This window comes from Tamandua tetradactyla, chromosome 7 (assembly GCF_023851605.1).
Source record: "Tamandua tetradactyla isolate mTamTet1 chromosome 7, mTamTet1.pri, whole genome shotgun sequence".
NCBI lineage: Eukaryota > Metazoa > Chordata > Mammalia > Pilosa > Myrmecophagidae > Tamandua > Tamandua tetradactyla.
The window spans coordinates 40,369,059-40,385,127 of NC_135333.1; the positions used below are offsets into that span (position 1 = coordinate 40,369,059).

At 42.7% G+C, this 16,069-nt stretch overlaps 1 protein-coding gene and 1 long non-coding RNA gene across 2 annotated transcripts in view; one reads left to right on the forward strand and one right to left on the reverse strand.

Moving 5' to 3' along the window:
* The window catches only part of LOC143691128 (uncharacterized), a 60,267-nt gene extending 49,399 nt beyond the window's left edge, over positions 1-10,868 (reverse strand). The window contains exon 1 of the long non-coding RNA XR_013179354.1: positions 10,746-10,868. This is a non-coding gene — a long non-coding RNA (uncharacterized LOC143691128). The remainder of the gene's footprint in view (positions 1-10,745) is intronic.
* Positions 1-15,869, forward strand: part of ATXN10 (ataxin 10) — a 288,405-nt gene extending 272,536 nt beyond the window's left edge. The window contains exons 11-12 of the mRNA XM_077169167.1: positions 14,978-15,164; positions 15,562-15,869. Coding sequence (XP_077025282.1) covers positions 14,978-15,164; positions 15,562-15,568 — 194 coding nt within the window. The 3' untranslated portion in view covers positions 15,569-15,869. The remainder of the gene's footprint in view (positions 1-14,977; positions 15,165-15,561) is intronic.
* The last annotated feature ends 200 nt before the right edge of the window (positions 15,870-16,069 follow it).

Here is a 16,069-nt window from a genome sequence, read left to right on the forward strand (position 1 = left end):
CCAAGGCACCCCTTCCAAGTTTGGATGTATCAGTTCCAATAGGATTGCATTTTTTAAAAAATCCTGATTCTTTGTGCTCACATCATGTAAACTAGTAGTATATTGACAAATATCCCATTAGTGTTTAAAAAGACAAAGACAATAAAATGCCAACTATGCCAGAGATAACTTGCCTTTGGCTTCGTTGGTTCGGTGTGGCTCCCCAACCTAGGTCACCAGCTATGTGAACTTGAGCAGATTACCTAACTTCTCTGAACCTTCACTTCGACCTCTGCAAAATGAGGACAGCAATGCCCACCTAGCAGGGTTTTGTGAGGATCAAATGAGAAGATGTATATATACATAGAGAGAGAGACCTACTTTCTACATTGCTTTCCACATAAAAGGTGGTCAGGGAATATTAGGTATTACTGTTATTAATGATCCATAAAATGAATTTGGAATGGACGAAAGTATGATTGCCTACATATAAAGTGCATAGAAGAGTTCCTGGAGTATGCTTTGTGCTTAATAAATACGACCATTTAGTTGTATATATTTTTCCCAAGTTCATAGTTGGCCAGTGTTTTCTTTTTGTATTGGTTTTTTTATTAAAAAGAGCAGTGACTTTTAGGTATGTGTAGGACATTAACAAATAACTTGTTTTTGTTGCTGTACTTAAATACTGTTGCCACGTGGAATATGTATTTTGTGAGACACTTGAGACATTGGGTAACCAAATTTGGGCGTGGAGAAACATTTCTAGGTAATCCTGACTGATGTCAATATTTTTGTCTAAAATGACCTGAGTTCTGAGTCAAAACAATGGTGGGCCACAACCAATCTAGCACTGTTAAATAGAAACGCCTTGGCTTAGCAAGATGTGTAGTATTCTCTGTACCATTTACTTTTCAGGACCAGCAGATTAAAAAAATAATAGTAAATACTGGGTGTACATGTGGTTCTATAAACGGAAGATCTCCTGTGTGATGTCATGAGGAGGTGCCAAGGCCTAAGACTGCCAAGCTAAGGAAGATAGAAGCCCTGCTCGCAGTCTCATCGGGCAGTAGATGTGTAGGCATGGCTTGGGTGGCAGAACACCCAGAAATGTGAGGGAAGAGAGCACGGCTGCTGAGGGAGCACTGGGGTTAGGGGGCCAGGGGCAACTACTTCATCAGGACTCAGGCTCGGGGACTTGAACTTTCTTATCTCAGTGGTTTTGTGAATCCACATATATCCCTTTACTTGGGCAATGGTTAAAAATATAGGAAATGGACAAAGGTAACTTTCAGATGTACTCTCCTTTTCAATTCTTAGCATTCTTTGGTCTGAGAATCATCCCTGAGATAGATACAAAATAGTTTTTACCTGGTGAGCAGGCATTACATCTGCAGCTTGTGAGCCCCTGGCCGTGGGCTAAAAGTCAAACTTCTTCCCTCTCCAACAATTGCAGTTTGCTTTTGTGAGTTACCAGGAAAGGCCATTTGGAGAGTGGACAGACATTTTTTCAGAGCTAACTGAGTGCAGCTGAAAACAGGCCACAAACTGTGGAAAAGCCTCATTGGTGAACAGAAGCCAGGGAAAAGCAAAAACTAGGAGATGTAGTGCATTTTTTTATGGAGACCTAACCCTGCATTTGAGGTTTTGTGCGGGAATGTGGCATGTCTTACTTTTACCAGATAGTCTCTCCTTCAGTTTTGGTATGTGGCCCCATTTTACATTTTCATAGAAGCTCACACATGATGACTTGGCTAAATGCAAATAGAAATCTGCACTTTCTAATGAAAGATAGGAAAAGTCTATAACAAGTATTTTCCCTGTTTTTTGAGAGAAAAAAAAATAGGCCAGAATCAAAACTACTTCTGTCTTCCTCTGCTGAAGCACTTTTGGAGATCAGCACAACTCTTATTCCCATGTTTCTTCCAGGGGTAAGTAGAAGGCAACGTGAAATTCTAATGGTTTTTCGAGAAGAAAGGGACGGTGAGCACCCCAACCTCCTCTTCTGTTGCGTTTCTTCATAGGAAGGCAGAACACCAAGTTTGACCCCTGGGCTGGGAAGGCACTGCCCATCTCAGGTGACATTTGTGAATTCCCTCAGAACTAGGAAGGGGGTTTTTTTGGGGGGGGAGGTGGGGGGGGAATATCTCTTAGCATCAACTTGACAGAGTTTGTGACATTGATTTAGCAGATGCACCTCTCACTGCAAGTCTTAGTTCAATCATCTTCCTAATTTTAAAAAACTGTTTTGAGATAAAACATGCATGTTGAAAAGTGAAAACAATATGTAAGCACAGTTTTGAAATCATTGTAAAGCAAACGTCCATATAACCAATACCCAGGTCACAAAAGAAAACCCCACGTCACTCCCCTGAGCCCATTTCTATAAAAATGCTCCCCTACCTGACCTGGTGGCTGCTTTCCCTAGCTTTTCCCTCGTTCCAGCACCTATACATGCACACTTAATGTACTTTGGGTAAGCCAAACCTTGTCTTCTGTCACTCAAAATTCACAATCATTCAAATTATCACAGGTAGTCTAAGTTTCTGGTTTTCCCTTGCAAAAAAATGTCATGTTATTTGTCCATTCTGATGGTGGACATTAGGTTTATTTCCCCTGTCGTTCTGTTACAGTTAATACTGCTGTGTACATTTTTCCACAATGCATGTATCCTGATACACTCATTCACATGTTTTTTTTCCCTAGGTGTGAAATTTCTGTCTTAGGGCTTGTGTATCTTCAGCTTTATTCTAGATGACACCAAGCTGTTCACAAGTCTTTGTACCAATTTATACTCCCTTGAGCAGAATAGGAGAGTTCTCATCACTTTATATTTTTACCAACACTTAAGGCTGTCAGACTTTTAAGCTTTTGCCAATAATAAGTCTAACATGTCAAGGTGATATTTTTTAGCATCTCTCTGATTGGTAACAAGCACATTTTAATGATTACTGACCATTTGGGTTTCCTGTTTTATGAAGAATCTGTTCAAATTTTTTGCTTATATTTTGTGTTTTTTTGGTTGGTTTTTTTTTTTTAACAGATTCATAGGAATTCTCTCTTCACGATTTGAGTCTTTTGTTCAGTTTTCTGTATTGAAATACTCTATCCCATCCTGTGGCTTGTTGTTTTGTTTTGTTACTTTCTTTATAGTATATTTATTGTTATAATCATTATTTTCATTGGGGTATAGCTTGTATATAGTAAAGTGTAAAGATTTTAAGTGTATATTTCAACATATGTATACACTCCTGTAACCTCACCCAGATGGAAATAAAGAACATTCCTATCACCCAAGAAGCTTCTTTGTGCTCCTTTTCATTAGTGCTAATCCTCAGAGCCACCCTCTTTCCTGACTTTAACGTCTGGTGTTTGGATGACTAAAAGTTCCTAATTTTAATGTTCTCAAATATATCTGTCTCTCTATAGTTAGAGCTTTTTGTGTCCTGTTGAAGACCCTGAAGTCTCTTCTGTATTTTCATCTTGAAGCTTCATCATTTTGCCTTTCCCATTTAGATCTATAATCTCTCAGAAGCTGATTCTTATTTCTTGTGTATCATGGAGGCTTGGTTTCTTTTAGTTCCCCTGTGGTTATACAGTTCCACAGTGCTACAAAGACCCAGGGTTCTTGTTCTCAGTCATTGTCCTTACAGGCATGATTCAATTTCTTGCTCTCCAATATGTTGGTATCTTTTTCTATCCTTGCACTGATACTACATCTTAGTTTCTTTGGCTTTATCATCCTGTTATCTGGTAGAGCAAAGCTGGAGATTAAACCAGCCTTGCGTACCTCTTTCTGTATAGCTGGATTCAGTTTACTGGTGTCAGTTTACTGCTTTTGTTCATCTACATAGCAGTATGTCTTGAGTTCCTGCTGTGTCACCTACCTACTTGGATACAGCTGTGACCAAAACAGAGATTCTGTCTCTGCGGTCATGGAGCCTTCAGTCTGATGTGCCAGGCTAGAGGACCAGCACTGGGGTTACCCAGATGAATGAGTGATGCCCTTACCCTCAGGCAGCCTCTCCTCTGTCCCCAGCACCTCTAAGCTCTTGCCAGGGTGTGTTACTTGTGCTTTACTGTGGGCTCCCAGTGGGCAAGCTGTGTCTGCTCTCCCTCTCAAGGCAGGGAGTGCAGTATGTGTAGGGCTGTCTTCCTGTGCTTTCAGCTGTTGTCTCAGTTCTTCTGAGTCCTGTAGGCCCACAACCCCAGCCTCCCTCTCAGCACACAAGCTCCTTCCCTTCTACCAGCACTCCCCGCTCTTTCCCTCCTCCAGGATTCTCACACACTGTTCGTCCAATTGGAGTTCCCCTCTTAACTCCAGTAATCTTTCAAGCATAGTTTAAATGTTATTTATTCACAAAAAATCTTCCATGATCCACATTCAAGTTGATTCCCTTTTATTGTTTCAGCTTGTCCTGTAATTTAACATTTTAGCTGTTCTGTCAGTTTGTAATTACATATTTATTTCTCTCCACAAATGCTCCACGAAGACCGGGACTGTGTATCATGTTCACTTCAGCATCTGGCCCTGGCACCTAGCACAGGATCATTCCCATAATGGGTACTGAGTCAGACCTTATTGGGTAAATAAGTGAATGTGTATACAAACTCCATCGAGCCTCCCTCCCTCCATCATTTGGTTAAAAGTTGACAGAGACAAAAGGTTAACCTGGAGGTTATTCTTACGCTTTAAATAGATACCACCCTTTTAGTTAAGGCATAACAGGCTGGAGGAAACTGCCTGAAAATGTAGAGCTGTGTTCCAGTAGCCATGTTTCTTGAGGATGATTGAATAATGATACAGCTGTCACAATGTGACTGTGTGATTGTGAAAACCTTGTGTCTGATGCTCCTTTTATCTACCTTATGGACAGATGAATAAAACATATGGATTAAAAATAAATAAATAATAGGGGTACTAAAAAAAAAAGTTGACAGAATGAGGAGGCTTTAAGAAGTTGAGTCATATTTACTGAAATCTGCATGTGGCATCAGATGCCAGCTGGGAAACAGCTCGCTTATCCTGAGGTAAGTTGGGGAGATGCTAGAGAACAAATGGATTTGATAATCGAGTATTGATAAGCAGGGTTTTTTTCCTATTGACAGAGGTGATCTGGTCTAGCTTTTTCTATAATACCCCAAGTCTGTAACCTCTCTCTGTTGACCTCCAGTAAATACCTTAAATTGATAACAATAATAGCTGACATTTATTGAAGCCTCTTTCATGCCAGGCATTATGATTTACTCTTCACAGCCACACTATGAGAGAGATACGATGATCCATCCTCAATTTAGAGAAGAGGAAATTGAAGTACAAAGGCTTTTAACTGGCCATGTGCACAAACTGGTGTCAGCAGGGCTGCAACATGAGCCCAGACTTGCTGCCTCCTGGGCCCTTCATTTCTCCTGTGCTGTCATTTGATGTACTTAGAGGTCATTTTGTCTGTCTCCTCTTTTTATGGATGAGGAATCTCCATAGGCAAAGAAAAAGGATGCCATTGGAGTGGAGCTGAGACAAAGCCTGGTGCTCGGGTGGGGCCAAGGACCAGGCAGGACACATAGCAGACATCATCTCATGTGGTCCCTTTGTAGAACCTGTCCAGGTTCTGATGTGGAGAAGCAGCCTTGTGATCCCCTACCACAGTTGGGCAGCCTGTAGAGATGGGTCCTACTCTAGAATCCTGCTGTGGCCATGATACCTCTTGACATATCCCCACTTCCCCTCTGACCTCCCTGTAGGCTCCCCTCTACCCACCTGCTGAAGAGCTGCTGCTTTCTGTGGGTTCTCAGTAGAATAGAAGACAAACCTTCTGTCACCTGAAAGTTCTTCAGGTATCTGGCCTTGGCCTCCTTCTGCCTGGTTCCACCTTGTCCTCTTGCCCTCCTTCCACTTCAGCTGTCCAGAGTTCTTTTAACATCCTCCAAGTTCAAGGCTTCCGTGTGGCCTGCCCCTGCCTACAGCGGTGGCCCCACCTCTTCAGGTGCCTGTTTCTTTTGAGCCTTTGGGTCTCAGCTTCAACGTCACTTCTCAGAAAGGCCTTCTCTGCCCACCCGTGTCCATACGTGGTTCCCCCATAGCCGCCTTTGTCCCATTGCCCTCCTCACGTTCTGCCTGTTGGCTCAGTGCCTGCCTACCCCTAGAACGTCCCTCCACAGGGGCAGGGCCCTGGACCCTTCTAGTTATTGTCTTCACAGCATTTAGCCTAACGCCTTCATACTTGTTAAATGAAAGATGTATTTAAATTCTTGACACATTTGGTGGAGTAATTCATGGTAATTCGTTTTTGTATCTAATTCCCTTACTCTAAAATTCCAGTGTAAGTACCAAGAAGCATATTGCTTGTAGAGAAGAGGGAAAATTGTTAAACATTGGATTTCAATAGTTAAATGAGAATTTTCCCCCTGAAACTGAACTGGGAGCTGCCTGGTGGGGCAGGGAGGGGAGGGGAGGCATAGGGTTGAGGAGGCAGGTGGCATGGCCGGTGGGGCCCTGGGGAGCAGATCCTCCTGGGTGGGGGGGTGGCACTGGTCCAGGATGGTAGTGAGACCGTGTGGCATAGGAGCAAGCCGCCCAGCTCTCTGCTGTCTGCTATGTCTTGTTTGTCCTCAGATCCTCCAGAAGCGCCAGGATTTGCGTTCTTCATTTAATCCATTCTATCTCAGAACTACTTTTAACCCTTGGCTATACCTTTATTAATTTTGGAATGTCATTAGTGCTAGACCAACACTAATCTTCTGTAATTTAGAAGGGATTATTTTTTTCCACTCCAAATATTAATTTGACTTTGAGCTGCTACTTCCAAAGGTACTTTGCAGAAACTGTCCCTCTGACTGGTATCTCTAGGTTTGTTTGTTTGTTTGTTTGTTTGTTTGTTTGTTTTGTCACTTGGGATTTCATAAACCCTGTCCTACTTTTTATTGGTTGATGGACATAGCTTAGTGGCTGACCGTGACAGTGGGCAGGAACTCAGAGGTGTTGTGGCATAGTGGCTGAGAGGGCAGGTGCTGGAGCCAGACTGCCTGTGTCCAACCCTGGCTCTGCCCCTTTTGAGTTGTGTGACCTTGGGATGATTCTCGACCTTCCTGATGTCTCCGTTTTCTCGTCAGTAAAATGAGATTAGCAACCCACACATGGGTTTGTGCAAGGCCCAGATACTTCTTATGGCATGCTTAGACCAGCACCTGACACACACTGTCCTAGGGCCCAGATAGCTGCTGCTGTTGTTTTATTGTTTATTATTATTACCATTATTATTTTATACAGATAAACTGATACCAGTTTAAGTCTCGGCTTACAGAGACACACATTAATTCTTTTACAAAGGTTTTAAGCAAACCTTTGTAAAGGTAGCAGTGCCCTCCATGAACAGAAATTCATTTGAGCCACCTTGTTATTTGATGATTCTCTTGTCCCAAATATAAACTTTTTCTAACCTAGAAAACAGTGCATTGTGCCTCCCAGTAGTTCCTACCAAGTGTCCCCAGGCTTCCATTTATAAGTCCCCATATCCTCAAGACCATGTGACCAAAGAGGTTACTTAGCATCCTCTCCTCTTGCTTGCCTGGCAGTGACCTTAGATGCTAGTTGGGGCTCAGGGCAGTTTGTTTCCTTTAAAGTTTATTGTCTCCAGAAACCTCTTTTCCTACACCCCCCACCCCTGCAGCAGGAGGGCCCCATATTTGCATGCCTGTGTCAAGTGACATCTCCCTCCTAGCCCAGACCTGCTGGGAGAGCTAGTGGTGTCACTGTCCCCAGGGGCTTTTATCCAGCAGATATTTAAAATATGCCCCCAGATCTGTGTGTTGGGATACAGAAGGGCCAAGGAGACAGGAGGCTCAGCCTACTGGGAAGGCACGACCAGCAGCGTTGCCGAGAGGTGGAGTATTTGATGTGCTCAGTTCCCCAGCTGCCCCAGATACAAATGGAACGACTTCATGGCCCCAAACCCTTTACTGTGGTTTAAGTTAGAAGTGGTATTGGTTGTTTCTGATCCTAAAACCTGTTGTGACGCTGATGCCAGACTGTGACTACTTTGTCCCATGCTCTGCTTTCAAGTGGTTAGTAAAGTGATTCCAGAACATGTAATGTACAAAATTAGTTGCAGGGCTTTAGGATCCTTCACCACCAGAAAAACCCGTGGATATGAGGTACCTGCGAGTGCAGCCGTGGCTCAGCCACAGAATCTTTGGAGTGGGAAGTATACACGATGACTGCATCTGGGCAGGGCGCTGAAAGTGCTGTCTGCCCAGCACTGCCCTCCGGGGTGGCTGGCTCACGAGGCATGGCAATGACAACAGCGTGCAGCCCTCTGCTAATCGGCCCGGGCCCTGTACATCGGTACTGCTGAAGGGCAAAAGGACCTTAGCCCTCTGGGGTGACACAGAAGACAGGTTGCTGGGGGGTGGGGGGGCAGGCTTCAGGGAGGAGGCCTGGGGAGTTATGACTCTCTCTAAGCCTCCCCTCCCCCTTTAAAAGGCCAGCAGTATCTTGTGCACCTGAGGACAGCGAATGTGGCCTTCATTTCCTAGTCTAAGAAAGGGCTTATTTTGATGAAGCTCAGAGATCATTTCTCTAGTTGATGGTTGTCTATTGGGTACTTCTGTCAAAACTCAGCAGGGTGATTTATTGGACGTGTATCCCTTTTTTAATGCTCTGTTTCTCTAGAGATTTAGAGGTTAGAAAAGCAGCCTCAGCTTTTGGAGCAATGGTGTTTCTGAGATGACTTCTCTATAAGACTGAAGCTCTTTGTGCCTTCCTATAGCATATGTTAAACACAAGTAATGTTTTATATTCTTCAGATTGTGACCTACAGTTTACAAATCTGGCAGTTTCCCCATCCTCTTTTATTAGTGTTGGTTTTCTGTGTTTGTTTTTCACCACTTTCAGTGTTAGCCATTAACCATTAATTGGTAAATCGGAGGGTACATATGCACGTGATTTTAGCTTTAATGTTTAAGTGTTGTTAAGATATAATACACTACAATACACAGTACATATCAGCACTCCTTTAAGCCACAGATGTTCCCTCATATTCAAATACAAAATGCGGAGGGAAATCATTTCCTAGATAGACCAACAATTTGGAGAAGGAAGAGGGAGCCAAAGTGGGTGGTTTGCAGTGGTTACTAAACCTACATTGGCTTCCCGCATCAGGCAAGGAGACCTTGCCGACATGCACAGCAAAGACTTGCACTCATTTTCTGAACAAGAAGAGTCTAGAGTCTAACTGAATGACGGAAATGAGAGTCAAGACCAAGAGAAGATGAAGGCAGAAGTCAAATGAACTTTAAAATTAAAGTAATGAAAATCTCTCTTGACATTTGGAAAGAGTTAATCTATGCAGGAAAAACCTGCGGTGCTTTGTAAAAGAATGGTAATGCTATCAGGGGGATTTCCTCTTGCAGAACCTCTCTGCTGCAGGCCCACCCACACATGTTTTCTGCATGGCAGTTGCCACCCTCTTAGGTCCACAGCTGCACGCAGCTCACCCTCCCAGCAGCCTCTGAAGTTCCAGCAAGTTCTAAGGACAGGTCAGAGAACCAGCATGCAGGGAGACCCAGGGAGAACCCGCCCTCAGGCCCCTTGAAAGCTCTACCCACCAGAGAAGGCCAATTCAGCAGGAAGAACAACAGTTCTGACTGTTCTTTCAGTGTCTTCTTTGGCTGCCAGAAATTGGGATTTTCAGGGTCTTAGCAGTGCAGAACATTTTCAGAACAACTTAAAGACTAAACTGCTAATTTGGACCCTGAAAACTTCTTCAGTTAATATCTGCGAAAATGTTACTTGAGATGGGCCACAGCATCTGCATCTTTGGGAAGGAGCTGCCTGATACTGCAGGGCCTGTGCCTCACTGAACGCCAGCAGGAGGAGGTTAGGCAGCACCTAAAGCCTTATATGGGTTTTATTCTCTAAAAATGATTTATAAAATATTTTGGAAACAAAAATTAAACATATACATATGGTGCTCACATATACATATTCTAAAAAAGTCAGAACAAAACATTGAACATTTAATTTGTTGTAGGTTTTTTCAACACCAGTACTTTTTGAAGTTCATTTATTCGTTCAACTAGTATTTGTTGAGAGCCTTCCATGTTCTAGGCCGGAGGCTGGTGAAGTTTTCTGTGAAGAGCCACGCAGTGAGCAAGTCGGGCATGGCAGCCTTACCGTCTCACTCTCACAAAAGCAGCCAGAGCAAGGCTCTGGGCTGGGTTACAGTAACACTATTTATGGTCACTGAAATGTCAATTTCAAGTAATGTTCACGTCACAAAATAGTATATGTTTGATTCTTTTTTTCCCCAACCATTTAAAAACGTAAAAACTGTTCTTAGCTTGTAGCCTTACAAAAGCAAACCTTGATTTGCTGTTGGGCTCCTGGGCAGGGCCAAGTAGTGACCAAAACCAAGCCACTGCTGTTGTGGGGCTTATGTTTTAGTAATCTGTGGGACTGGAAATCCGTGGGCTTAATAACGGGAAGGATTTCATCTTCAGTGAGATAGAATCTTTCTCATTAGACAATTCCAGTTTCAGATCTCTAACTCACGTGGCTTTTCGTTAAAGTGGGTTTGGCACATAAATCTGCTCAGTTCTCTCCTTGTCCCTAACCGTCTATATCATCATTTCCCAGCTGACATGTGTCTGCCCTCCTAATACCTAGTCAGCAACCTTGCCCAAGTCCACAGGCCCATAACTTGACCCTAAGGCTGTCCCTACTCTGCTTTCCAGCACCCAAGAAAAGTCCCCAGGACAGCGGCTCCACTCACCTTCCCTTTGCTCCTTAAGGCCACGTTGTCCTGGTGGCCTGCTTTCTGTTGAAGAGCTGCCCAGCCCTCTTGAATCCTCTCCCTCTTCCTGATTGCAAGGTTCTTTCAGGCAGTTTTGCAACAAACAGGCTCACGCCTTCTATTTGTAGTAGCTATGGAAACTTTAGAAGCTCTCTTTCTAAAGCTAAGTATACAATAAAGCACTTCAAGTGTTGGTAGGATTAGAGACTTTAGAAGATGTTTAATTTTCTCCCCCACTCTTTCTTTCTGTCTCTTTAGAGAGGGAACAAGAGGGCAATGTGAATGTTAACTGGGCCTGGCTTTAATCTCCCTAGGGACACTTCAAGCTGTCTCTGTCCCGCACACTGCCCAGAGGCCTTAGACCCTCTCCACCCCCAGGCTAACCCCAGACTGGGCATCAAGACACTTCCAAGAGCCACATTTTAAAGTGTTTTTCTTTTCAAGTCAAATTTGTGAAAGGACCAACTATAAAAAAAAAATGGTTTTAAGATTGTTAGTAGGTTTGAGATCCTAGACAGCCATGCTAGTGTTCTCATTGGAAACAGGGACAAATTGTGTGGTATATAATTTACAGGTAAACAATATGAATGTCCAAATATTGGTGCTCACTTAGGGATGTGGGTCAAACTTTTCAGATCTTCCTAAGAAACATATAGCAGCATACAATATTCTAACTTCATGAAATAATCCCTCCTTAAAGAAGAAATGAAAGTTAATTTTGCATATAATATGTAAGAATATTAAGCACACATTTAAATGAAAAGCATTGGGGCTTTTGTTACTGTCCATGTAATTTTTTTTGTTATTTCTGATTTTCAAGGTCAGGGAAGGTACTCTAGTGTGGTCCCATGGCCATACATTTTCCGCCCTTCTACTACCTCTAGGGACACATCTTTTTGCCCATTGCATACCAATTTTGGAAGAAAAGAAGATAAAATTGTGTTGTCTGCTTTAGGCTGCAACTAAGTTGTCCATTTGGTAGTTAAGCCAAAAATGTGCTTCTCATGAAATTCTGGGCTCTCTTACTTTGTTCATGAAGTTGTGTGCCTGGAAATCTACCAGGAGTGCAAGACGGAGGGCTCAGCTGGGAACAATGCGATTACTTAAACGAGGCACCCAGAGGCACGAATTCTCAAGAGGGCTATGCATTAATCACACTCTTTCTGTGTCCTCTCTTCCTTTGTATAAAATGGGCATCCTGCAAGGCTTTTTTCCTACAGAAATTAGCTGCCAAACACTTCTGAGGGTGAATTGCTATTAAAATACCAGGATAACAGTGTTTTCACAAGACTTGATAGAAAAGTTGCTTCCCACAGATGCACGTGATTAAGACCCATCCTTTCATCCATCCACATGGGAATTCTCCTGGTATTTTGTTGTCATGGACCTTTTATTTGCGCAGTTGAGCTCCTTTGCCTGGGTTGCATTTATGCTGGTTTGCATTCATCTAATCTCTCAACCCTGCAGAGCACTGAGTCAGTATACCACACTGAGAACAAGGAGAAGCATAGGCCTGCTTGGGCCACAACAGCATCACAGAGTGAAGGAGAGATACCGTCCACCCATTTGTACTTTCAGCAAACATTTCCCAGCCCTATACTAGGGACAGAGGACAGAGACAAATGACCTCATTCTTGGTTACAAGGCAATCACAGTTCATCGGGGCAGACAGAAATATAAACACCTGATCATAGCTTACATAACTCCAATAAACAGATAGTACAATCCACTCTATCAGCAACTGGACAAAGTGCTAGGAATAGAGTGGTAAGTTAGACATGGTTCCTGCCCTCAACAAGTTCATGAACACATAAACAACAAAGTAATGGTGCGATGTGGTGAGAACTGTAAAATAAGACCTGGAGTGTACAGAAACACATAGCAGCAGCACCTAACTTAGGCTGGTATAGAGGGGTAGCAAGGTAGGCTTCCTTAAGGTGTCACCTTAGCTGAGCCTTGAAGAGGTATGCCCTGACTGAGACAGGAAGAGGCCCTTGCAGGTAAGAGAATCACATATGGGGTGACAAAGGCAAGACCTGTTGTGATGTCACTAGACCCTCAAATCAGAAGGTTTGACATATCTCTTGCCTCCACAGTTCGCTTTTTCATCAGTTGCCTTTAAAATTGCTGCTTCCTCTTAAACTATAAAAAAGTGAGAAAATAGAAAAGTGAAATTTGCTGCAACAAATAATTCCTTGCTCACAAATCCACTAATATGTTGGAAATTTTTTACACCAGAAATCATTTTTATTCTCTATGTTGGCACAAAGGGGGGCTTCCATGATTGTAGAAAAGAGAAGGAAAGTTGAAGTTTAGGTTTCATTTATCTGAGTAGTTGTACAGGTTCTGCCTCCAGAAAAGAAATACAGACTTATTAGGGAACTGGAATCTATCATGAAAGGATAATAGATAAATGGCAACATGAGAACGGACATTTTCTCCACCAAAGATGGATGACAGTAGACTCAGCATCAGCTTGGCAACTGACAATTCCTGTTCTGTGCCATCCAGAAAAAGGTCAGTCCTTTATATCCACAAGTGGTTTTGATGATAAGGCTCCAAAGACCTTCTGATCATTCACTCAACAAACATTTGTTATAGTCTCTTCTTCATACCAAACTCTGCGTCTAAGCCCAGAGGCCCCAGAAATAAATGATCCCCTGCGCCGGAGTGCAGAAATAAATGACCTGTGCTGGAGCAGCTGGGAGAGACAGGCCAGGCAGGAGCCAATTCCAGCCTGGGTCTCAAGGCTGGCAGAGGGCCCCGGCCCACCACGGGGAGTCAGGGAGGGCGTGCCAGGGTGGGGGACCAACTTGCATGCTTCACAGGGACTCTCTAACATGGGCAACCGTGTAAACCCTAAGTAAACACATCCTGAGCAGAAAATTGCTTGTGTTTTTTATATCTCAGTTGTCTAACCTTAGAGAATAGGTTCAGTTTTTTTTTTTTCTTTAAGACTGTTGAACTAGGAAAAGTACCAGTTTGATTCATTTTCTTTCCCAGTACTACAAGAGTGAGCCACAGGCTTTCTGGGTATTGAGGCTTTCTTTTTTTGGCTTCCAGGTTCAGTTTGGAGAGGCTGTCATTATCTCAGCACCAGCCTCAACACTGTGGCAGTGTCTAGGGCAGGATCAGAAACACCAGGTATTTGGCTGAAGGATACAATACCTTGTGGATACACAAATTCCCAAGTTTTGACATTGAAAGTGCCTGGGTGGGAGATATCGGGCAGTCATCAGGGAGAAGGTGTTTTTTTTGCCACCTTCCATCTGATATTGGCCAAAGAGGGTGCCCTTTGTGGGGAAAGCATCTCCTCTACCCTGGGCTTTCCTCTGACTTAGCATGCCGGGCCCTTGTGGGCAGAGACTCAAAGAGCAGTCTCCTCAGCAGTCTTTATAAAATCTTTTATAAAAATATATATGGTAGTAATTCAGTTGTTTTCATTGTTACACTGTTCTTGTTAACTAAACAAAATAACTTAGTAATTAATGCAGTGGTGCAATCATATTCTTCCTTCCCTACCTCCTGTCTGATTTGGAGGATGCCTTGGAGAGCATTTACAGCCAGGGCCCATGGCGCAGGAAGGCAAGTTCGAGACAGACCTTCCAGAGAGGGCATTCAGCCTGAGCACACCAAATTCTTCAAAGGCATTCTGGCTTCATCTTGAAAACACTGAATGAGGGAAATTCCACAGTGACTCCTAGGAAACCATTCTTATTTATAACTGTGCTTGCTTTAAACAAGATGATTTTCCTGTTGGATTCTAACACATCTTATTGACCGATTCTGTATTGTTTCTCTTATTCTTTTCTGGTGACACAATAACATCATTATCTTACAAAGATAAAGAGTGTTTGTGTGCTTGTGTCCATAAACTTCAGTTTTCACTGTTGTGAGCCTTTGCTTCCCCTTTCGTTCCTGCCCCTGTGCTGACAAAGCACCGTTGGGTAGGAGTTTCTGGGCCTCACACTCACCCGCTGGGCACACCTGTGCTTATGCCTTCTTCGAGCTTTTTAATTTTTTTATTTTTTATTTTTTTTTGCTCTGGTTACATATTCATTGTGCATCCTCAAGAAAAACCTATTAAATTGGTTCTGGATTTTCAGTGTGCTGTTCTCCTCTACCCTCTTTTCCCATAATTTGGCCCAGTGCTCATGTGAAGTTATAAAACAGGAAAGTATTGTTGGCAGATTCCTTCATTCTGGCTCCAGTTATGACCCAGTGGGTGGTGTATGCAGTCCGAAACCTTACAGAAGACAACAGCCAAAACCAAGATTTGATTGCAAAGATGGAAGACCAGGGGCTGGCAGACCCATCCCTACTTAAAAAAATGGGTTTTGAAGTTGAAAAGAGGGGTGAAAAGTTGATTCTAAAGTCCACTAGTGAAGCACCTCCCTGGTAAGTACCCTAAAGGGAACTTTGAATCTCTTTCAGTTTGGAGAAAATTGTTCCCCTCTTCATTGCCTTGGGAGTGATAAGGTCCTTTCTAAGAACACAGGTGGGAGAATTTTGTCTTCTAAAATGATTTCTTATAAAGTTAAAATTTCACACTCATCCTGGGAGAGAAGTGTAAACTTATCAAAATTTATGCATAGTCTAAAAGTAAGCTTCTGACAAGTAAGATTTTCTTTAAAAGGTAGCTAATGTTCATTGTAATAAAAAGTACAAAGTTTCCCGTAGAATGAGTGTTTTCAGGTTTTGATCATTGGCCAAAATTCTCTGTATTTTCTCCCTTTCTCGGATGATTCTCATAAATAGACGTGTTATATATGCAGTTTTGTTTCTGTTTTCTTAGTGAATGAACTCTCCACCCAAGCATCTGAAGTTTTGAGTCTATTTCATGGATTTTTCATCTTCTGAAGTACGTGAAATTGCAAGTGTTTGAAGATCTATAAGTGCAAATGCAGTAACGTGAATCTTTTAGATAATTGAATTAAATGCATATATGCTTCCAAGTGAAAGTACTCAAGTATTCTGTTGTTTCTTTGCTTTAAAAACATAACTGTCTGGTTTGCCTTTGTCCCCATGGATACAGTGTATACCCAAGTAGTATATTGTACGTACTGTGGCAGCAAATAATAAATTCTCTTTGAGGGCACATCACGTATGTGGCAAAGACTTGGATGTTTGCTTGAATTCTGTTTGTTCCTTCAGATGGCAAGTCAACTTCATTCCTTTTATTTTCCTCTTCTCTTTGGGTTTTCTGAACTCTGGCAGGCAGTTGAAGTAGTTTCTCACTGTGATTAATTCCAGCAATCTCTTTTCACCTCTTATGCCTTTCCAAAACATTGACAAGACTCATT